General features: G+C 44.1%; 1 protein-coding gene across 3 annotated transcripts in view; it reads right to left on the bottom strand.

Moving 5' to 3' along the window:
* The window catches only part of NTRK3 (neurotrophic receptor tyrosine kinase 3), a 406,873-nt gene that overhangs the window by 244,642 nt on the left and 138,347 nt on the right, over positions 1-23,884 (bottom strand). For all 3 annotated transcript variants that reach the window (XM_081838856.1, XM_081838857.1, XM_081838858.1), the window contains exon 4: positions 1,537-1,605. In XM_081838856.1, coding sequence (XP_081694982.1) covers positions 1,537-1,605 — 69 coding nt within the window. The remainder of the gene's footprint in view (positions 1-1,536; positions 1,606-23,884) is intronic.

Genomic DNA, 23,884 nt, shown 5'->3' with positions numbered 1-23,884 from the left:
AAAAGCCATTGCTTCTTCTGGTCTGCCTAAAAACTACAGCTAAGATGTGTCAAAGAACATATGGAGAGTCTTCTGGATCAAGCCAATGCCCCATGTAGTCCAGCATTCTGTTCTCATAGTGGCCAATGAGATGCCCACGGGAAGTTAGAAATTAGGTCCTGAGCTTCACAGCATTCTCCCCAGTTGCGATTCCCAGCAACTGCCATTCAGAGGCATCTTGTTTTTGACAGGGGAGGTGGCTAGTAGGCGTGGATAGCCGTATCCCCCATGAATTTGTGTAACCTCCTTTTAAAATTGTCCAACATGCCGGTCATGACAACATCTCGCAAGAGCAAATTCCATAGTTTCTTTATGTGCTATGTGAAAATGTATTTTCTTTTGTTTGTTCAGAACCACCCACCATTCAGCTTCATTGGATGGTGCCTGATTCTAGTATTATGAGAGAAGGAGAAAAACATTTCTCCCTGTCCACAGTCTCCATATGATGTATACTTTTGTATACCTTTGCCATATCCTCCCTTAACTTATAGGTCTCCCTGACCCAAGCTCTACAGCTCCAAACATTGTAACCTTTTCTCATGGGGGATTTGCTCCAGCCCCGAAGCAACAATGCAAACTTCTCTTCCTCCCTTGCCCAGGACCAGCCCAAGACATTTTGGTACCTGAAGGAAATCAGAAAATGGCATTCCCTCCCTCTTCCAGCCAGGGAAAAAGGGGAAAGGAAAGATCTACATAAGGAACAAGATGGGGAATGAAGATCCATATAGGGATCTGCCACCTGAAATGGTCACCTTACCTTGCCTCCTGGGTAGTCCAGCCCTGTGATTCCCCTGCCCCCTTTTTTTGAGACCAGGCAGGTTTCACAACACATCCCAGAAGAGGTAAGGGACCCCTGGACAGTTAGGTCCAGTCGAATTTGACTACGGGGTGCGGAGCTCATCTCACTTTTCAGGCCGAGGGAGCCAGGGTTTGTCCACAAACAGCTTTCCGGGTCATGTGGCCAGCACGGCTAAACTGTTTCTGGTGCAATGGGACACCATGACAAGTGCCAGAGTGCATGGAAACACCATTTACCTTCCCGCCGCAGCAGTACCTATTTAACTATTTGCACCGGTGTGCTTTCGAACTGCTAGGTTGGCAGAAGCTGGGACAGAGCAATGGGAACTCCACCCTGTTGTGGGGATTTGAACCGCCAACCTTCCGATCGGCAAGCCCAAGAGGCTTGGTGGTTTAGACCACAGCGCCACCTGTGTCCCAATTTTTTTTACCTCCAGAAGAGGAGGAGGGTTAACACAGGATCACCATTTTCCTGCATCAGCCATGTCTGTATCGTTAATATGCATTTCTGCTTAAAAGTGACCCTTAACTACACCTTCTTCCAATGTTTCCATCCTGTTTGAATCCTTAAAAGGTCTCCTAACTGCTTCTTCCCCTCCCATTTGCATCCTGAAAAGGGCCCTTAACTGACACTTCCTTTGGCCTCCCCCCTCCCATTTGTATTTGCAGAAAACACCCATGTCCCAAGTAAAAACTTACAGCTCAGTAAGTCTCAATGTCTTGAAGAGTAGCCATGACAGCGTAGTCAGCCGGTTACCAGAGAGGTTTCTGAGAGGAGGAGAAAAAAAGAGAGAGGAAGAATTTACTGTGAATAATTATCTCCGCATTGCAACTTCTGCAACTGAGCTCAGCTCATAATTACCCTGTAGAAGTAGAGATATTACAAGTTGGGGGGGGGGGATTCACACCAGAAAAAGAGAAATTAAGGTAGTCTTTCCCCACGACAACCAAAATTAGAAAGATAAAATGAAAAATCAATATATTGTAAAATGTGCTCTCTCAGCATGAATAAATGATTCTAATTAAACAAGGAAAAATCTATTGCCAATATTTCCAAGGATCTATTGGTACTCTAATATTAATGTCAAAGTGGGCCCAATGCCTAAACAGGTGTTTTATCAGTGTGGTAAGTATTCCATACAATGTCGTTGTTGTTGTTGTTTTAAATGCCCAGGCAATCCAAATTCTGTGACATTAATTCTGCAAGCTGTAGAAATTATGCAATTTGCATTATAGCTCTTATTTTCCACTATTCGCTCCACCACTTTTACTATTCTGCAAAATTTAATTCATTGAGAGGCTTAACTGTACCTAATTCAGTGTTGGGCTGGGACTTATAGTTGAACTTTGGCAAATTTCTCTCTCTCTCTCTCTCTCTCTCTCTCTCTCTCTCTCTCCCCCCCCTCCCTCCCTCCCTCCCTCCCTCCCTCTCTCTCTCTCTCTTTCAGATCCTCCCTCTTCAATATGGAGATAATAATTCTAGGTTGTTTCTAATGCTAGTCCTATCCAGAGTAGACCCACTGAAGTTAATAAACATGCCCACATTAGGTCCATTACTTTCCATAGGTCTACCCTGACTAGGACATACTTGGAGACAACCCAATGACTTTGCCTTACAGAGCCATTGGAACAAGATAATGGATGTGAAACAATTATAACTCTAAACAGGAGTTACAGATAGGTAGCCGTGTTGGTCTGCCATAGTCAAAACAAAACAAATTCCTTCCAGTAGCACCTTAAAGACCAACTAAGTCAGTTCTTGGTATGAGCTTTCGTGTGCATGCACACTTCTTCAGATACACTGAAGAATACACTTCTTCAGATACACTTCTTCAGTGTATCTGAAGAAGTGTGCATGCACACGAAAGCTCATACCAAGAACTGACTTAGTTGGTCTTTAAGGTGCTACTGGAAGGAATTTGTTTTGTTTTGTCTAAACAGGAGTGTTAAGATCTGCAGAAGGAGTTGTCTTGGTCTTTCCACCATGCTCAGAAGTGCTGGGAAAGACCAGGAGAGAGCTTCCTCTGTGGCGGCCCCTAAACTGTGGAACTCATTCCCACTAGGATCTTTTGTTACATAACTTCTGCTGGCTTTTGACAGTTAAGGTACTTTGTTTTGTGGGACCCACCTCTTTTGCTCAATTTACACTGTTCTGGAATGCTTCTACTTATTTTTATTTATTAAATTTGTACTGTAGAATTGAAAGAGGTTTTTTTTTTAATAACTACATTGTTGTAACTCTCTCTGGGACTTCATGGAGAAGGGCAGGTAAGAAAATTTATAAATTAAACCCCAGAGCATTTTTCACAGATCTGCAATATACATTTAAAGCAGTGTTGCAACAGTCCTGGCTTCTCCTCTTCCCAAAGGATTCTGGAAGCTGTAGTTTGTGAAGGGTAGTGAGAGTTGTTAGGGGAGCCCTATTCCCCTCACAGAGCTATAATTCTCAAGGGTGGTTTAACAACCCAATCCCTCTTCCCAGAGAACTCTTTGAATTCTTCCTTTGTGAGGGGAACATCTCTCAGCACCCTTTACAAACCACAGCTCCCAGAATTCTTTGGGGGAAACCATGGAAGTTTAAAATGGTATGGAACTTAAAGTATGGTGGTATTGTATTCTCCCTCTTGGCAACTTATCATATCATAAAGGTAAAGGTAAAGGGACCCCTGACCGTTAGGTCCAGTCGTGGCTGACTCTGGGGTTGCGGTGCTCATCTCACTTTATTGGCCGAGGGAGCCGGCGTACAGCTTCCAGGTCATGTGGCCAGCATGACTAAGTCGATTCTGGCAAACCAGAGCAGTGCACGGAAACGCTGTTTACCTTCCCGCCGGAGAGGTACCTATTGATCTACTTGCATTTTGACATGCTTTCAAACTGCTAGGTTGGCAGGAGCAGGGACCAAGCAACGGGAGCTCACCCCGTCGCGGGGATTTGAACTGCCGACCTTCTGATCGGCAAGTCCTGGCTCTGTGGTTTAACCCACAGCGCCACCCGCGTCCCTTTATCATATTATATTTATCTCCTTTTGGAAAATTTCTCTCTCTCTCTCTCTCTCTCTCTCTCTCTCTCTCTCTCGCTCTCTGTCAGTCTTTCACTCACTCACTCACTCACTCACTCACTGTCACACAGCCCTTCATCCCCTCCACATACTGACATCCTTAAAATACCTGCTCCACAATATTTTACACCCAAAATTTGGACTATTTAAACGTATAGTGCAGATGGGACCCAAGGCAGGCCTTAATAACTATACTTTTTTTATTTTTGTGTTTTTAATGGAAGGTGGGTTGTGGAAACATGGTTGCTGGGTGTGTACACATACACAAACTATAGCAAGACGGGGAGAGTGTTTGACAGGCCATCCTTATGAAAGCACAGCGAGGAATTTTAATACTGTGAGGATTTTTTTTAAAAAAGGGGATCTAAATTTGCCTTCTGCATCTTTGCCATATTCACACCGAATGAGGCTGCTGCCATGGCAACCCAAGACAACCTCTGAGAAGTCCCCTCCACTCCAGCGGGAAAAGACAAAAAAAGAGGGAGGGGCAGAATCTGTTTTCCACAGGCAGCATTTACAAACCAGCATCCAAAACCCCACCCTTTCACATCCCCTCCCCATACCGCTTAGGGAGCTGAGAAAGAACAAGGTCATCAACAGAGGAAAAGTGCTATTTTCTATTGAGATGACACCAATACACAACTCTGTGTAGTAAAGCAGGGATGGGGAACTGGACTCCAACTCCCATCTGCCCCAGCCAACATAACCGATGATCAGGGAATGCTGGGAGTTGTAGTCCAACAAGTGGATAGTCACAAGTTCCTCACCCCATGATAAAGGGGAAAGCATCAGCAAGTAACCTAGGAAGCTGTTTTCTACTACAACAGACCATGTGTCCACTTATTCTGTTTTGACTGGCAGTAGTTCTCTAGGGTCTCAGCAAGAGGTCTTCCCACTGATCAAACTCTGCCACTGATATGGCCCCTTCTTGAATGGTCCCCAGGGCTGTACAAAAGACTGAAGGATGAATATATTTTAAGGTTTTAACCACAGCATCTGAAGCCAAACTCAAGGCAACTTCTTATATTCCTAGTGTTTCCATGGGTGGGAATCTGAGACAGAGCCTTCTCTGTGGCAGCAACTTGGCTGCAAAAGTGTCTCCCCAAAGGGTGCTAAACTAGTTCCATCCATTGTCTTTAGGAAGGCAATACACACATGTATTTCATCCGGCTTTCAACTATTTTTAATCAGGATATTGGTGTTTTGATTCCCCCACACTCCTCACTTTCTCTGGTTTAGATATTTTACATTACCTAATTATCTGTATGGCTTTAGTGCACTGTGAACCGCTAGGAGGAGGCAATTGCTATTAGAACCAAAATGCTGGTGATGACGATGAATCAAATCACATCCCTTCTCAGAGCATTTCCATTCAGTTTATATAAGGTCTCCATCACCCCTGGCACCATTCTGGTCCAGCCTCCCCACCACCACATTTCCTAGAGTTCATCAGTTGCCGTGAGCTTTGTCCTTGTTACACCTAGGGTTGCCATACTGCAGTGATAGCCAAACGTGGCCCTCCAGCTGTTTTGGGACTTCAACTTCTACCATCCCTAGCTAACAAGACCAGTCAGGGATGATGGGAATTGTAGTCCCAAAACAGCTGGAAGGCCAAGTTTAATCATCACTGCCATACTGTTTCTAGAAGTGTCCAGGCGGAAATCGTAAAAATGTCCAGGAAAATAGCAATCCATGTTGGCAGTGCTGTTTTTGCCAATTTTCCATAAAAATAGCTCAACAACTTTTGGCAAATCTAGAAAACGCTTAACAACCAGCAACCCTAGTTACACCTGGAACTGTTTGTTGCACTCAGCTAGTAGCTGACCTACATTTTGGGGGCCCTGAAGTTTAAACGGTCATGGAGGCCCCTTCACAACCAGCAAAGAGGTCTGGGTAACCACTGTTTTCTCCTTCTATTAAAGATCACCACACCTTTGCAATATCTATGCTACTGACTCTCAGACTTTTGAGATTGCTGAATTATATACAACAACCAATTTGAGTCAAGTGACTCAAATTGGGTCTACTAGACTCAAAATCTACTTGAGTCTACTAGACTCATTGTGGACCAAAGTTGTTTCTAGGGCCCCTCAGCAGCAGTTCATTAAAGGAGGCACACAACTGAAGGAGAAGCACCGAGCCATGAGGGGTGGTGGTAGCCAAGGAGCCACTACTGAGAAGCTGAGGCCAGGCAGTGGTATCCTCCTCTTAAGCTCACATTCTAATAACATAAGTAGAGCCCCATTGGATCAGGCCAATGGTCCATCTAGTCCAATATCCTGGTCTCACAGTGCCCAAAAGATGGCTATGGAAAGCCCACAAGCAGGACTTGAGTGCAATAGCAACTTCCCCACTTGCTTTCCCCAGCAACTGACTTTCAGAGACATACAGCTTCCAACAGTGGAGGTAGACAATACACACAAAGATGCCCCCAGCACTGTCCAACTCAGGACACTGAAAATATACACTTTCAGACAGGTGTGGAAAACCAGATGTTCTCCAGTTGCTGTTGAACTATGATTTTCATCACTGGAACAAGCTGGGGCTGATGGGAGTTGTAGTCCAAATACATATGGAGGGCACTTCATTACCCTGGACTTAAGAGAACCTGGAAGTCTTAAAGCCTCTCCCTTCTCCCCTTCCTTCTCCAGCAAGCTAATCTCTTTCTACTTCTTCTAGGCTGGTTAAGCCCTCTTTTGGCACCTGGATAAATGGATTATAGCCTGCTTAAAGAGCCAGTCACTGTGGATGCTATTCTACCCAAGGCAAATCCTTGGCAGCAGGGATCCACCTTAAGTCCATATTTGGCTATATTCCACACTTTTTAGCTCTCATTCATTCCACTCAGTACCCATCCACCAGCCCCTTTCTTCTCCACTGGCTAGTGACCTTTGCCAGAATTAGACTCTAGCCACAGCCTAACACAGAATCTGCCTCAGTTTGACACGTTGACCTTTTGCCTCTCTTTGTGGCAATGTTTATATCAAGGTCATGAAACATGGGGTTTCCATGGGGTTGAGGGTTTTTTCTGCTTTGTTTTTTGTATTTGTTCCTTTGCAAAAGCAGCACGTTCCGTTCTTATAATAGCAACAAGAAATCAAAACAACAAGGTCTTGAAACTGGCTCTCACAAGCGCAGGGATGGGGGTGGGTGGGAATAGGATTCTGTTTGCATTTAAATCTACCTAAATTTCACTTTCCGAAACAATACAAGAACTAAAAGGCAGCCATCTTTCAAAATTCACACTTCTCTGAATTTTGCAGCAAAGTTCTCCAGCAAGTAACGTGTACAAAAATGCATATGTAGTGTATATGCCAGCTGAGAGGAGACATAAAAGGATGAACTGTCTAGTCTAAGGTGTGTGCAGAAAGTGTGCAGGGAAAAATATTAGTGAAAGTAACATATAAAATTGCATCTTATGAGGAAAAATATAAATATTAGGGAAAACATGCTTAAGGAAAAATGCATTTATTAGGCAACCTCACATACAAGAATGTGTATATTAGAAGAAATTTGCTGATGTTTTCTTTCTAGGTTTTTTTTTAAGTTGCAAACTGCAGTGTGAATTTGGAAAACTAAAGAGAAACTGAAAAAAAATAGAGAAACTGAAATTGTCAGAATTGGCCATCCCTACCCTGAGTTAAGTTCAGTGTTATCTAATCAGCTTTCATACAAGTTCATCCATCTCTCAATAGACAAGTCCAATAGGGGAAGAATTGGACCAAGAAGCATTCCATAGCTTGAGATGTGGGGAGAAAGTGGTTGTTTTCTCCCCATCCTCTAATCAAAGAAAGATTAGGGTAGAGGAGAGAGAAAACAGATGGGAGAAAGGACAAAGGGGGAGCAACTCTGAGGCAGAATAAAAAAGGGAATACTCATCTCTCTGGAAGTGTCCTTTCGCAAAGGTCATGTTTTGCTACATTAAGCAGAAATGTCAAGAGAAGAACTGGATTCTAAAGAAGTAAAGCAAAACACAGACACAGAGAGACCGCAAGCTTTCCACGCAAATACGGAATAAAAAATAGCATGATGTTGTTATTACAATTTAGGCCAGGGCACAATGGGAGATAGGAAACAGGTCCTCCTCGCTAGCTGGTAAATGGAGGTCTACAGGGGGTGGGGAGATGTTTTCTTGTTTTCAGCCTCGCTCATTCCCTCTGGGAGAACAACAAAACAATAATCCGCATGCCACATTCCCTTCACTTTTAAGCAGCTGGCAAGAAATCCTACATCAGAAGCACAGTATGGGCTGGAAGGGGCAAAAGGATGAGGGCAAACTTCCACCTTGAGTGTTCACTAAGAGTTGGCTCTAGGATGCTCACAAAACTGGGTGTCTGAGTTTTGCAGAGATGTAAATCACAACTGGCAATGCTTGCACCAATGCCCTAGGTATTTAGTGTGTGCCTTACTTCCTTATATAGCAGGGGTGGCTGAGGGCAGGGGACCATCCATTGCCAACCCTCTAGGGGCTGCTTGTTAATGTGGGTGAGACCTTTTTCAGATGGGGGGAGGGCTAGGCATCACAAAAAACGTTTTGGCATCCCAGAATAAAAGTGGTGGGTGTTCTATATTATAGAGAACTGATGGGAACCTCTGGTTCACACAAGTTGATCTGCCCACCACATAGAGCAGTGTTTCTCAACCTTGGGTCCCCAGATGTTGGACTACAACTCCCATCATCTCTGAGCTCTGACCTAGCTAGCTAGGGATGATGGAAGTTGTAGTTCAACAACATCTGGGGACCCAAGATTGAGAAAGGCTGACATAAAGGAAGTAACATACCGAATACCAGACAAAGTCCTTTCCTACAGCTTTCTGACAAACACAAAATTGTCCATTCTGTCGTTGATTTGAACATCCAAACCAGGCAAATCCATCTGAGATATCACTGAAAAGGAAGTTGTCAGCCCAGTGTACAATTTTTTTATTTTTTTAAATGCCAATAATATAATGCCATTATATGGTGCAACACCAATTTGAATAATGTGTACAGTTTTGGTTGCCTCACCTCAAAAAGTATATGGTAGAGATGGACACATTATAGAAAAGGGCAACCAACATTATCAAGGGAATTGAGCCATGCCAGCAGGAAGAAAGATTGTAGCATTTGGGACTTTCCAGTTTAGAGGAAAGGTCTTTCTTCTGCTGCTTCTTTGGCGATCACTCGTAGTCAAGTAAGATTGTTTTCCATGAATGTGGTCTTAACAGTGTGTGTGTAAATGACTGTGAAGGCCCATGCTGGATCCACACATCCTTCCACAGTGGGGACATAGGTTTCCGGGTGGGAGTTGATCACGGTGAGGATTTACCAAGCATGCCTTCCTCTTAGCACGTTTCTCCCTTGCGTCCTGAGTTCGTGCTTCTTCAAAGACCATGATGCCTTTGGTAAAGGATATTCTCCAATTGGAGCACTCGCAGGCCAGTGTTTCCCAATTTTCTGTGCTTAGACAGCATTTTTTTAGATTTGCCTTGAGAGAGTCTTTAAACCACTTTTGTCGTCCACCAGTATTTCACTTTCCATTCTTAAGTTAGGAATAAAGTACAGTGGATGCTCAGGTTGCAAACATGATCCATGTCGGAAGCACGTTCACAACCTGCAGAGTTCGCAACCCGCAACCCACGTGTTGCGATTCTGTGCTTCTGCGCATGCGCAAGGGCTGGAACCCGGAAGTAACCATTCCGTTCTGGGTTCAGCGTGGTGCGCAACCTGAAATCGCACAATCCAAAAAGTCTGTAATCTGAGGTATGACTGTAGTAACTTTGGAAGACGATAATCAGGCATCTGAACCACATGACCATAAATGAGTAAGAGGTGGCATGATACAAGTTCATGTGATTATGCTTAGCATGGAGGAAGTAGATAGAAAGAAGTTTTTCTCCCTCTGTCATAAAACTCTAGTTCTAAATCAGGGATATCCAATGAAGCTGAATGTTGGAAGACTCGGGACAGACATAAAAAGTGCTCCGTCATGCAGTGCTTTGTTACACTATGGAACTCCCTGCTACAGGAGGCAATGATGGCCACCAACTTGGATGATTTCAAAAGAGGATTAGACAGATTCATGGAGGATAGGGCTAGCCATGATGGCTTCCACAGTCAAGACAGTGATGCTTCTGAATACCAGTTACTGGAAACTGCAGGAGAGGAAAGTTCTCTTGTGCTCAGATCCTGCTTGTGAGTTTTCCACAGACATCTGGTTGGCTACCATGATAACAGGAAGCTGGGACTGATAACAGGAAGCTGGGACTGAATCAATTTCCTGATCCAGCAGGTTCTTCTTATAGTCTTATGATTAATGTTAGCATAATGAACAAACAAAATCCACAAACAGCTCCCTTAATACATAAACAAAAGCCACATTTTTAACGCTTAAGGTTGCCAAGTGGGATTTGGGGACTGTGTCGCCAATGTCAGATCAGATGTCAGAACTGTATGTTGTGTGTGTGTATCTGTGTGTAAGGGGGTGATATTTCAACACAGACGTTCACAGTTACCTTGCCTGGTTTACGGCCTACTCCAATTTATAATGCCCACTTGCATCAGATTTTTTTTTTAAAAAGAAGTGTTTGCTTTTGGATATTTGTCCAAAGTTCTACACATAGAACTGGAAAGCAATGTAACAGATAAATAACAAGCAGTAATGGAATCCCATTACTGTGGGAAGCAGTAATCCCATTACAGAAGACGACAATGACATTATGCACTCAGCTGCATTACTAATGAAGCAGCACCACGTCCTCAAGACATTCTGTTTTCCTCTGGATCAGAAAATATACTGAACTGCTCAGCAATGTGATGGTTTAGCCCTGCCTGGTACTGAATCCAGAGGCATCCTCAGAGAAGGGACAAGAGTTTGCAGCCAATGCTAATGCTACTCTGAGCAGAGCCACTGACCCTCATAGCCAACTTAGAGCCAGTCAATTCAATGGATCTACTCGGACTAAAACTTAGTTGGATGGAACTCAAGCGAAGGAGAACCCGGCAGGAGATCTCCAAGCTGCCAATGACCTTGAGGAGCAAATGAATCTGGGTATCACTCCTCGAGGACTTAATGTTGCCTTACCAGTTGCCTGGGTTTCTGGACAGCTCTCAGAAACACACACACCCCTCTTGCCACAGCACCACAGGGCCAAGGTGGTTAGCTGCCTGTGAGACCACTTGGGGGAAAGGGAGAAGCACACTAAAACACTTGTCTAGATTAGCATCCCAGAGGGTGAAGCCTCCAGCTCTTATGCCAATCAGAGCTGCTTCCATAGGAGCCAACTCCTAGGAGCCAAGGTCCTTCTCAATGCCTCCAAATCATGTATATATATACACCAGGGATTGATGGATAAGTCTATTTGATGGATAAGTTTATCATGTTTGAGGTTTTATTGTGTTTTTAATATTCTGATGGGAGCCACCCAGAGTGGCTGGGGAAACCCAGCCAGATGGGAGTCGTATTATTATTATTATTATTATTATTATTATTATTATTATTATTATTCCCTTCACCCCCCCAATAAAATATTTAAGGGGGCCATGTTCCCCCCCACAAGTTAATGAGCATAATGATGCCATAAGAAAAAATGTTTGGTTGATGTGTGTGAGAGAGAGGAGGAGGGAGAGAGAATGGATTTGGGAATTGGGGGTCAGGGAAAAAAGCTATTTTTCAATTTCCAATTAGGGGGCAGGTAGGAAACAAATAGGTTTGTCAAATCCAACTCAAGCAGCTGAAAGTTAATCTGGCAAAAGTCATGTGTTTGCTGAGCTAGGTTTCTCAGAGGCTGAATTTCAGTTTCCTGCAGGTTTCTTTGCCTCTTTATACTTATATGTCCACATTGAAGTAGAGATGGAGGAGGGGGGCCACTAGGGGCGCATTGGAAGATGGCCGACAATACCATCTCTCCGACCCACACGGGGTAATTAAGAGGCTGTAATGGGAGTAGGCAGCCTCCCTTGTTGCCCCAAGGGAATGGGGAACACTGCCCTTGCCTGCTGTGCCCATAAATCACCCCCAAATCTGAAAGAAGGGGGTGAGGGCACTAGGCAGAATGCCCCCGTGTGGACCTCGGCTCTCTTGGACGCTGTCTCTGATCGCGCACTAGCTGCAGCAATTTGGAATAATTAATTACAAAAGAAGCAAATGCACATATTTCAAGTGAAGAAGGGGAGTGAAGACTGCTAATTTAAGGGACCTCTGTGAAAGAAGACGACGGGTTGGAGCAACAGGAATATTTTACGAAGATACACCAAAGGCTGGGTATGTCGGCAACGGGACTGAATGGGGGGGGGACTTTTTTACTTTCCTTCTATGTGATTTACCAAGAACCCCTCCTCATTAGAACCGTCAGTTTAACTGACCCAAGCAAGATGATTAAGGTCTGTGTGGAGATAAACTTTAACCAAAAGTATGCTTTATGGAGATCGAGAAGCAATAAGAGCTTTTGGAATGGAGCAGCAATTAATTCAGAGTCGCCATCTTGCCAAAGGATTTATAGCCGGGAGGAGGAACGGACTTGTTTTCAGACTGCATTCCTGGTGAATCTCCTCAGAGGCTTGAGAAAGGAGGCAGATTGGTGAAGATTAATGACGCTAAGACTGTTTTGATGTATGGAAGTGATGTTATATGGAAAATGTCTGGATATGGCTACTGGATAAAAAATAATAATATCCACGCAGGATTACAAACTGTTTTAACCAGCTTGTGGAGACTATCAGAGGTCACAAAGAGAAAGGAAAAATATATGAAAATAACAACAAGAGATGTGGAAAAACAATAAGAAAGGACTGGGTAGTACTGTGAACATCATATGGTTAGATTTGTGAACATTAAAACAGCAGCAAGAAGCAAGAAGTTGATTGGATCCCCTTCGGAACTTGAAATATGGGTACCCCCAACAAAAATTTAAAATCCGGCTGTGTAATTTGGAATTTATGTAATTTGGTTTGATTTGATGTGATTGGTCGGTTAATAAAAAATTATTCTTTTAAAAAAAATATTCTTTTTTAAAAAAAAGAAGTAGAGATGGAGGAGAAATTTGATTCACAACACAATTAAAGACAAATCTAGGAGCTAAACTGTGTGTAAATTCATACATCCAAATTTTGTGATGCAGTTCTCCAATCAAATAGTGTTCACAAAATTGCATATATTATGGGAAAGCGTACATCAAAATGAAGATGTAAGTGAAGATAACATGTATTAGGGAAAACATGCATATTAGTCAAAACTGCATACAAAAATGGTGTTTACTGGGAGAAATTCACACAGGAATTCTGATGAATTTTCATGATGATTATTATTTTTTAATGCCAACATGGGAAGCTGAATTTAAGACTGTCAGGGAACTGAAACAGACAGCTCCCTACTCTGAAGTAAATCCCAATGAATTCAAGGGAGCTTTCTCCTGGAATAAGAGGTGTAAGTGTGAATCCTAATATTTGCAAATCCTTGATTTTACATAATTTATAGATTACAGAGGGTTGTAGCCCATGTTAGTCCTACACAGAGTAGACCCATTGAAATTAGTGGACATGCCAAACTTAGAACCATTAATTTCATTAATATTCTGAGAAAAAAGCTTGGTTGGAAACAGCCTCATTATGCAGTTTCTCTCTGCACAAAATGGGGTGTTCTCAGTGTAGAGTTTTGAACTCAGTATCTCCCTTAGGGGGTGGAAAGAAGACAATGGAGAGGGTTGATAGAACCTGGGGTATATGGTCATCCACAATTCATCTCCACAGCAGAACAAACAGGGAAGGTTTTTCCCCTTCTCCTTGGTAAAACCCAGAACAATTGGAATTTAGTGTGAAGGGAAATGGCATGTTTGCTTTTCCCTCAATTAAGCGCCAGCAAAGCGGGCTCTACTATTAAGAGGCATTTTTATTCAGCTAAATTAAGCCAGATGCCTCATTAATGACACTTACAAACAAGAGCCTCTGTAATTAAGCTGCAAACTATATTATTGTGATCAGTCCAAGGCCAGGGCAGGAGGATGATTCTGCTGGAAAGGAGCCCTCCTGCTCCCATTCCTCCCCACCATATTATTATTATTATTATTATTATTATTATTATTATTATTATTATTATTGCCTATTGCCGCCCCCTTCAAACACCCACATCCCCTTCTACGGTCACCTTCCCCACTTCCTTTCCTGTTTCAAACCTGACACATTTGTTTCTGCCAGGGAGATGCTCTTAACGCATTTTAATAACATGTTGCCAGCTACGAAATCCTGATCTGGTGGATTAGCAGCATGGAGCCGCCAGCAAGAAACTGCACGCCTGGAATAAATTAGAAGTGAAGCACGAACCCATAAACTGCTTTCCTCGGCGTTGGCTTCGCTTGCAAGGCAATTCAGGGCTGATGGGGAAAAGGCTTGTTCTGTGCCTAAGTAAATAAGGGCATCTCCCCAGGAAGGTCACACGCGGTTAAAGGATGGACAGATCCGTCCATTGTGATTTTTCTCCATTGCTTATTCTTCCAGTCTTACCTTTTTGTGTTCATCACAACAAAAAGTCCTCATGAAAACTCATCATTTGCGCGCATGTTCCACCCAGTAATACATGTTTTCAAATGCATTTTTTTAACCTAATTTACATCATTTCCCAAGCAATTTTCTATAACATAATGCATTATTTTTTTAAAAAAAAAATTACTAATACATGCATTTTTATGCACATTCCCCCCACCCACTATAAAGCATTTTTGTAGACATTTGGTTGGAGAACTATATTGCAACATTCAGAGAACTCCAAATTTCAAAATATAGCTGCATTTTGATTCATTTCTTGTTTTGGGAAGTATGAATTAGGAATTTCTACACAGAGAGACATATTGTCACCCTTGGTAAAATATTACCATGCTCTGCTTAGCACCGCAAACTGAGAACTCCGTGTTGCTTTTTAACCTTTGTCTATAAGACTTTTGGTACTCTTCACATATCCTTTCTCACAATCACAGATCAACTGTCCACACCATTCTTTCCATGGCACCCCACATACAGGGGATATTCAAGTGGGTCCAACTGTATGTACCATCTCACTTCTTCAAGCTCAGGCTTGGAGATGAACTCTGCATGTGAGGTTTTCAAGCCCCCAAATTCTTCTCCAGCTCAGTTTAACATCCAAGCTGCAGAAGAATTAAAATCAACCCTAAAAGTGCCAATCTTTGCTGCATTAAACTGAAAAGAGGGACATAGAAAAAAAGCCTACAGGTGCAAAATCTGGGAGTGGGGACCCACTTCACCTAAGGGTCCTCTTCCAAGGAGGGTCAGATTCTGCATGGGACTGCAAGTGAGATTCTCTCCCCATGCTCAGATTTTTCTCCTCGCATCCTCTTTCTGCTTCCCCCTAATGTGGGCAGAGGTCCAAATTCATATTGGCTTTCATGTTAGCTAATCCAGTTGCATATTTTCTACGGAGGGGGTGGATGGCTCTGCTTATTGATGAATCAATCTGAGTCCAACAGGCATCTATATATGCCAGAAGTTTCAGGGCAGAACAATAGGTGATCTGCACAGGTGAATTGCAATTGGATCTCCTGACATCTTTTTGCAAAATGCTATAAAGCAGCCATAGAGCAGTTGAGAAGGTGGAACTGGCTCAGAGCAGCAGTGCTGGGGGAGAGATGGTGGCAACAAATTATCTTTATTATGTGTTCCTGATGGAAAATGCTTCCCAAAGATGCTAATAACCTCCCTGGGGAGGTTGAAGGAGATAGATAAGCATAATACATGTATATATCTCTCTGCCCTGCCACTGCCGTCTGACAGGGTTAACAGTGGCTTCAGAAAGAACATATTCCAATCAGGAAAACAGCATGGGGGAAAGGGTTAAACACCTGATCCCCGTCCAGTGCCATAACCCTGAGCCAATTTACTCCCATTGCATCTGCTTTTCAGCTTTAAAGCAATACAAAAGCTGCTGTGAGGTCTTACTATACCATTGCATCCCACCCCAGTCTCGGAGTGGGGCGAGATTCCAGGGGCTTGTCTAGGGTTTGTGTTTCCTTTCGGAAATGAGCCACAGCAGACATTGTGGTGTCTTTATGACACGTGGTTTATTTACAGACATATACAACCTGGGCTACGATGAAAGGGTTTGCATCATAAGCACCCCAAAACTACCGTATTCTTCCATGTATAACACGCCCCCGTGTATAAGACGCCCTGTATTTTTGAGGACTCTAAATTAAGAAAATGGGGGGGGGGGTTGCCCAGAGTTGTTGAGCTTTCGGGAGGAGGATTGCTCAGAGTTATTGAGCTTTTCTTGGGGGGGAGGTGCCTGCCCGCTTGTCAATCACCCGCCCAATTGCTGCAGGAACAGCCAATCGACAACAGCCCTTGACGCAGCCACAAATCACCCGCCCTATCACTGCTGAAAATCTCCTGCTCACAGCAGAAACAAATCCCCGTTTCACCCTCTGCACTGTCTGTGTATAAGACGACCCCCAATTTTTAATATTGCTTTCTTTATTGAGAGCCAGTATGGTGTAGTGGTTGCAATCTAGGGAACTGGGTTCGCATCTCCGCTCCTCCACATGCAGCTGCTGGGTGACCCTGGGCCAGTCACACTTCTCTGAAGTCTCTCAGCCTCACTCACCTCACAGAGTGTTTGTTGTGGGGGAGGAAGGGAAAGGAGATTGTTAGCCGCTTTGAGACTCCTTGAGGGGAGTGATAAAGGGGGATATCAAATCCAAACTCTTTTCTTCTTCTTCTTTCTCATAAAAAACCAAAACATTGTCATGTACATGGAAAAGTGCAGCATCTTGTTTCTCCCATAGCCATAGCCCTGGATTCAAGCAGAAATCAAGAATTTCTATCAAACATTGCTCTGACTTTCTCTCCAGCTTGCTGCTTACTTCTAGGTCACATTGCTGCAACTCAGTTCTGAACTCTGCTTTGTCCTTCTAACTGTGAGCAGGGGGAAGGGGCCCTAAACATTTGCTGTCTCACACACAGCCCCTTTGCTTTGTTTCCCTTAATGCTATTCCCATCACCCATGCTATTACCTCATGAGGAAGTTAGCCTGGCTTATACTTTAACACTTGCTGGATCCAGAGGTTAGAAGGATCTCACATATAGCTGACTTCCCTCTCCCCCCCCCCCGACTCATAACAATACATTCTCCACATCTCATGCACTTTGACTCACAACTTCACACTGATTCCTTGTGTATGCTTGCCCATCCTCACAATGCACCAGGCTGACTGAAAGATAAAAAGGTGTGTGTGCAAAATAGTGTTTGCTCATTTGGAGCAAGAAAGGAGGAGGGAGAGAAGCAACACTTGGTTTGCCCAGATATGCCGCTTGTTTTTTGTTTGAGTTGTCGATGAGCCAAAGCCACTTTTGCAAACAAGTCCACATTATCTCCAGAAATCTCCAGACATGTGAAGCTGCCTTATACTGTGGCCCAACCTGAACTATGCATTTAAAGCAGTATTGCGCCACTCTAAACTCTCATGGCTTTCCCCCAAAGAATTCTGGGAGCTGCCATTGGTTAAGGTTGCTGAGAGTTCTTAGGGGACCTTTCACAGAGCTACCACTCACTGAGTGGTTTAGCAATCAACCCTCTTCCCAGAGAAGTCTGGGGAATGGTATCTCTAAGGGCTAGCCTAATACCTTTCAGCACCCTTTACAAACCACAGTTCCCAGGATTCCTTGGGGGAAGATATGGCTGTTTGAAGTGGGATAGCAGCCCTTTAAATGCATAATGCAGCTGGGGGGTGGGAATGTAACATTGGCCTATTTAGTCCTTTATTTCTATACACACTTTATTTGTGGGTTACACATTACTTGGCTGGCGAACTGCATTGCAAAATTCAGAGACATGCAGATTTCAAAGGACGGCTGTGTTTCAGTTTCCATAGTGTTTCAGAAAGTGCAAATTGTGTAGATTCGCTTTTAAATGTGAACTGGACTGGATTCCTCCCCCACCCCTAACAAGGATGGGAGCTGATGCTACAGCTTCCTGCCCTCTATTCAGAGGGACCGAACTGACCTCCAAAGAAAATATAACCAGCCTTGTGCTCCCAACCTCACCCCCCGCTGCCGCCACCCTCCGTTTCCTGTTTAGTAAGCAGCTTTCCTCATTAAGGCAGAATGTACTGTCCTCCCTTAATGAATGTGCTGAAAATTACTCCAGCAAATCCCAGAAGCAGCAGCCGCAGCTGAGGCCCACAGGCCCACGCCGTGGATCTGTCTCTGCAAATATTAGACTAAATTGAAACCTCAGATAACTCAGCTGTGGCCAAGATGAAGCCTGCAGAAGTGCCCGGCGATGCCAAGCCTATTAGGAGCCCTGCCCTCCCCACGCTCAGAGGCAGGAGGAAAGTGGATGAGTTAGCAGAATGGGACTCGTCATTAAATTGATGAAACGAGAGTTTCATAGCCTCCAGCCACTCCCTCCCTCTCCCTCTGCCTTTCATAGAAGATGATTGGGCACCTCCAGGTGTCAGGAGAAACTAAGTCATAGGCTATGTCTCGGGAACCGGGGAAGAAGGAAGGGCCTGAAGCTCAGGGGTAGAGGAAATGCCCCACACCCCTCCCATGCCAGATTAAACCCTGTGGAGGCCCCTAGGCTGTCAAAATCTCAGGGGGGCCCTCACCTTGGGAGTAGATGCCCCCCTAGATTCACAAAAAATATTGAAAAGCATTGAAAGTATTCAATTGGCAGAGGTTCTGTGGCCCCCTGGGAGAGGCCTGCCCTCCCACCAAAGCTTGCTGCCTGCTCCCCTAAAAAAAAAGCTCAACTTTGGCCGGCCGGCCCCTAACAAAAATCCTTGCTATGCCCATGGCCCTCACATTGAACTAAGAAAACTTGATTGCAATTTTCTTTTGAGATCAAATCAATATTATTTTGATCCATTGTCACAGGGCCCCTAAGAGATGTGGGGCCCAAAGGCCTATTCTGCCTGTTTGGTAATCCAGCCTGCACTCCTTGCTGAACTTGCTTTGCATCCTAAATGTTTCCCCCCAGCTCTGTTAATGCCTCTAGGTTTGAGAAGAGAGAGGGGCTGTGTGACTGTCTCTGGAAACAAGCCTATTGTACCAAGATAACATTTTCATTCATTGCCCCACCCACTTTTTCTTCTGGCACCACCCTCCACTTGGAAGTTTGCCCAGAAAGGAAGGTGGCCCTGGGAAATGCAGCCCGTTCTGTGTGAGTTCCACCAATCCAGCCCTTCTCTCCTGTTTGTTGCCCTCAATCCCTGCCCCTCCCAATTTTCTTCATTTAGCCCCCTGGTATTCCCTCTCTCTTCTCTCCCGAAGTGTCTCTGGTTCAACTTCATCTCCCAGCCTCATGGGCACGACGAGGAACAAGATGATGGGCAAAAACACTCCTCTCTTGCTCTGGAGGAGGGTATCAGACTTCTCTGGCAACAATTTATGTCAGTTCTCAGATGATCTTGAAACAAAAGCTGAGTGGGCAGAGGAGAAGCTCTTAAGATATCTTTGAATAATAGCATTGAAGCAAACCCATAATTGTCTTGCAAGCGAAATTAGACACTTTGTGGAAGGAATGCTTACTTCTGAAATAAAGGGAGGGGGGCCTCCGGCTCCTAAGCCCACACACTAATATGGGATTCATAGGGCTGCGGTGTGTCACTGGCAACAGAAAGAAACCCTGCACAAGGCCAGCAACACCACAGTATGGTGGTGGACCAATTTGGCAAGCAGGACTGTGTGTCTTGGTTTCGAATCCCATGTGCAAATGAAGCCCTTTATTTTGCAATCATTGTTTGGGGATGATTGTTTGTTATATGTGCAAACAAACCCCTCATTTCCCTGCATCAAAAATCTCTCCCTACAATATTCCGTCCCTTAAAACTTTGTGAAATCCCCCCCCCCACGCGCCAAACTGACCTTTCAGTTCATTCACGGAAGTTAGACTGTTTGTGAACATCATATTGCTGACTGCTTAGTTCCCTCCACAGTTAGAATGTTTAGGACAGTTCTGTGATACCATACCAGACCATAGCAACTTATTCAGTACCTGGATGTCAGGATGCTGGCAGCAGCTCCCAGCTGATGACCCAGGAAAGTATAAAGACAAGGGAAGGTTTCTTACTGTCCTTTTTTCATTCAGTCATTACAGAGAGAGGCTATAGAACCCAGCCTCTTGGATAACGGCATTGTCCCAAGTGAATCTACACACACACCCATCTCTCTCAGTTCCTCATTCATCACCACTACAGGTGCTGGTGAGTGTGCTCTGTCTTTGAGCTCTTTGTTCTCCTACTTTCAAGGCTCGCCAGGTTCTGGTAGACGGAGGGTCTGGAATGCCCTCTAATGATGTGTCAGCCAGGTGTTGCTCTGGCTCTCCCATGATTTTCCCCTCATCTGCCTCTGAGCTGCGACCTCCCACAGCCCACTGCTGTAAATCTATACTGTCTTCCTCTTCCTCCTTCCTGGAAGGTTCAGGAGGGGGAGGCGGTCTCCACCATTCCTCCTCTGCCCAGTCCTTGACATTGGGAAGGCTTTACATACACAACACTGCCTTGAATTAGGAGACTGCAACATAGATGCCTCCCTGCCCCTGATTTCCCAGTTTTAACTAACATTGCTAGCAGCAGAGAAGACACTCTCTCTGCAAACACACCATCACAAAAGGGGAACCTGTCATTACTGGGTGTGCAAGTGCTTCTTCCCTTCATTGTGCCACACTTTTGTTCATAGTGGGGTCTCCCCCCCCCCCCGCACATTAATGGAAAGCATGCCAAACACACAGCTGTTTTCAGGGAGATGATTGCACCATATTCTGTCTTAAGGCAAACTCATTCAGTTTGGAGAGAATACAAGTGATACCTCGGGTTAAGAACTTAATCGTTCTGGAGGTCTGTTCTGAAACTGAAACTGTTCTTAACCTGAGGTACCACTTTAGCTAATGGAGCCTCCTGCTGCCACCACACGATTTCTGTTCTCATCCTGAAGCAAAGTTCGTAACCCGAGGTACTATTTCTGGGTTAGTGGAGTCTGTAACCTGAAGCGTCTGTAACCCGAGGTACCACTGTATTTCTTGAATTCATTAATCGCCATATGCCAAAGCCCATATGGCAACTTCTAATCAAATTGGTTTAAAGACATTCACTATGATCAATGCCAATGTAGCCTAAAACCAGCTGGTGGAAAAGGTACCACTGTATCAGGGAAAGGTAGAAACAGTGGAACCTTGGTTCTCAAACTTAATCCATTCCAGGAGTCCGTTCGACTCCCAAAACCGTTTGAAAACCAAGGCGTGGCTTCTGATTGGCTGCAGGAGCTTCCTGCACTCAAGCGGAAGCTGCATCGGACGTTTGGCTTCCGAAAAATGTTCAAAAACCGGAACACTTACTTCTGGGTTTTCAGCGTTTGGGAGCCAAAACATCCGAGTACCAAGGCATTCAAGAACCAAGGTATGACTGTATTTAGACTTAGCTCAGCATTATTGCATAGAACCATAGAATATATAGGCTTTATCATAGAATTGTAGAGTTGGAAGGGATCCCCAGGGTTATTCACAATCAAGCTTTAAGACTTGTTTTACTTGCTGGCAAGAATCTCAAGCCCTGCACTGAAAGCCATTCTTGTGTCATAGAGCCCTTCCATGTCCAAACACCACAGACAGGAACTTTCAGGTCATTGTCATTAACACAGTGCCATCTGTACGGCATTTGATGGAGGAGCAGCTAGCGGGTTTATACCTCCCATGTTGCGCACCCCCATATATGAAGATGAGAACATGAGAACCAAGCCCACGGAGTCCTCTGAGCTAGATCTGCAAAAGAGACTCAGCACTTCTGTGCCTGTTTGCCAGCACTGAAACTCCCATCTGAGTCTCTCGCTCTCTCTGCCTCCTCCGCCTACGCTGTGATAAATTTAGATCTCTCAGGCCTGGAATACGACTCTGAGCTGGGCTTTCTTCCTGCTCCAGTGAACAGCAATTGTATGGGAAATTTCAGCCGATTGAGGCCAGGAGGTGCCAGTCTGCACCGCCAGCAGAAGGGGTGAGGTTTAATGGGCTTGTTTTGCTCTCAATCGCTGATTTCCTTGGGATGAAAGTGGCAAAGAGGTGCAAGGGGGGGGGGAGATGGGGGGGAAACAACCATTCTCTACTTCTTCGGCGATGCACAAAAGCTTTCTGTGGGCAACAGGGCTTTCTTTCTGCAGGACACAAAAGGAAGCCTGAGACTTCCACGAGAAAAGGCTTATTTGCACATTATACTGAAGAATGGTACCAGCCACCACTACACCAGTGCAAGTGTTTGTGTGAAAGAGTGCATGCAGGTTGATTTGCACTGATTGACTTAGTGAGCACACAGGTACACAAGCTGTACGCTTGTTGAACATTACATCTGAGCGACGGGTCAAGTGTACAGCTCAAATGATACACAGGTACACAGATTGCACACTTGTCGGTTGTAGCATGTGAACACCCTTACAGGCATGCTTGAAAAAGGTTCTAGGGCAGAGATGATGGGGATTGTTTGTTCAGTCTGTGAGACAGAGAAGAACTTTCCTTTATCCACTTTTGCTATGCCAAGAAAGAAAGATAGATGATAGATAGAAGATAGATAGATAGATAGATAGATAGATAGATAGTATAATTATTAAGTTGTGTGTTTTACTATTTAAAAAACCTCATTTTACATCCTTAAGATATCAGCGACTTCTCTTCTTCTCTTTCCGTGGTTCATTTTACATAGTGTAAATCCCTGTATATTTTACAAAAAACTATACAATTCAGTATTCCATTATTGCATCCATCAAAAATTGTTTACACTGTTGAATTTATCTTAATGCTGCCAGCATTTTCAACTATACACAATTATTTCCCATATATTCAAGAATTTTATAAATTTCTGTCTTGCCTTTTCTCTAAACCAGAAGAAGTCCCCAGTGCTGCAACCTCTCCAACCTTGAACCTGATGGAAGTTGCAGTCTAACAATGCCCGAGAGCACCATGTTGACTACCCCTGTTTTCACACATTTACTTTTGGCCTCCAAGTTTGCTACAGTCGGGATGAAGGATTAAAGAGGCAAAGCTAACAGTTTCAAAGGCAAAAGGTGAGGTCAGATGCTTAGAAATGCTGGTGTGAATTTTAAACTGTTTTAATATTTTAACTTTGCATGCATTTTAAAGCACTGGAAAAAAAATCCTTTATTTTATTGGGGGTTTTTTTGGTAAACTTATGTGAGGGCTTTTTTCTTTACAATCAAATGCTGTATAAATTTTATGAAATAAATAAATCACAAAATCATAGGATTGTGGAGTTGGAAGGGACCCTGAAGCTCATCTAGTCCAACCCCCTGAATTGCAGGAATATGCAGCTTTCCCATACGGGGATCGAACTTGCAACTTTAGTGTTATCACCAGCACACTATAACCAACTGAGCTATCCAGTTAACAAATAACAAATAAACAGAATAAATCAAATTAACAAAATAAATCACAGAAATAGCCCTGCCAGCTTGAACTTTGGCACATTTCACTATGCATCGATTACCCACTGTCTTGGACCTAGTTTGCGGCTATGAAGGAATGGGAACAGACCATCCCTGAAGCATCCTAATAGAGACAACCAAGGAGGGTGTGAGCAGTAAGAAAAAGCCACCAAGCAGAGGCTAGGCAAGGCAAAAGTTGCCTGGCAGGCATTGCTAAACGATTTCCAATTAATTAACTGATTACACCAGAGAACAGAAGGGGGATTCATGTGAGCGCTGCTGACCTTTAAGAATAATTAATACCATCAGGATCACAAAACTCATCCAAGCAAAATAATTGGGAACATTTCAATATCACATCTGATCCAATGTCAGGGGAAGGAGGTGGGGACCACGGGGAGGATTCCAGCTAATTTTATCCCACGTGCCTATTTTTGCAATATCCTCCAGGACCCTGCTTAGCCTTGCCTTCTCCTTGCACAAATCCACTTCACCTGGTCTTCTTTAAGAACTCTTCTACCCCCTTTCCCCTAAAGCTTGCTTTCCATGAGTACATCAAGCTTCTACTCCTTATGCCTGAA

This window comes from Podarcis erhardii, assembly GCF_964252035.2.
Source record: "Podarcis erhardii genome assembly, chromosome: 14".
In the NCBI taxonomy this organism is placed as follows: Eukaryota; Metazoa; Chordata; class Lepidosauria; order Squamata; family Lacertidae; genus Podarcis; species Podarcis erhardii.
The sequence above is the reverse complement of the archived record's forward strand: the minus strand, read 5'-3'. Positions and strand labels throughout refer to the sequence as shown.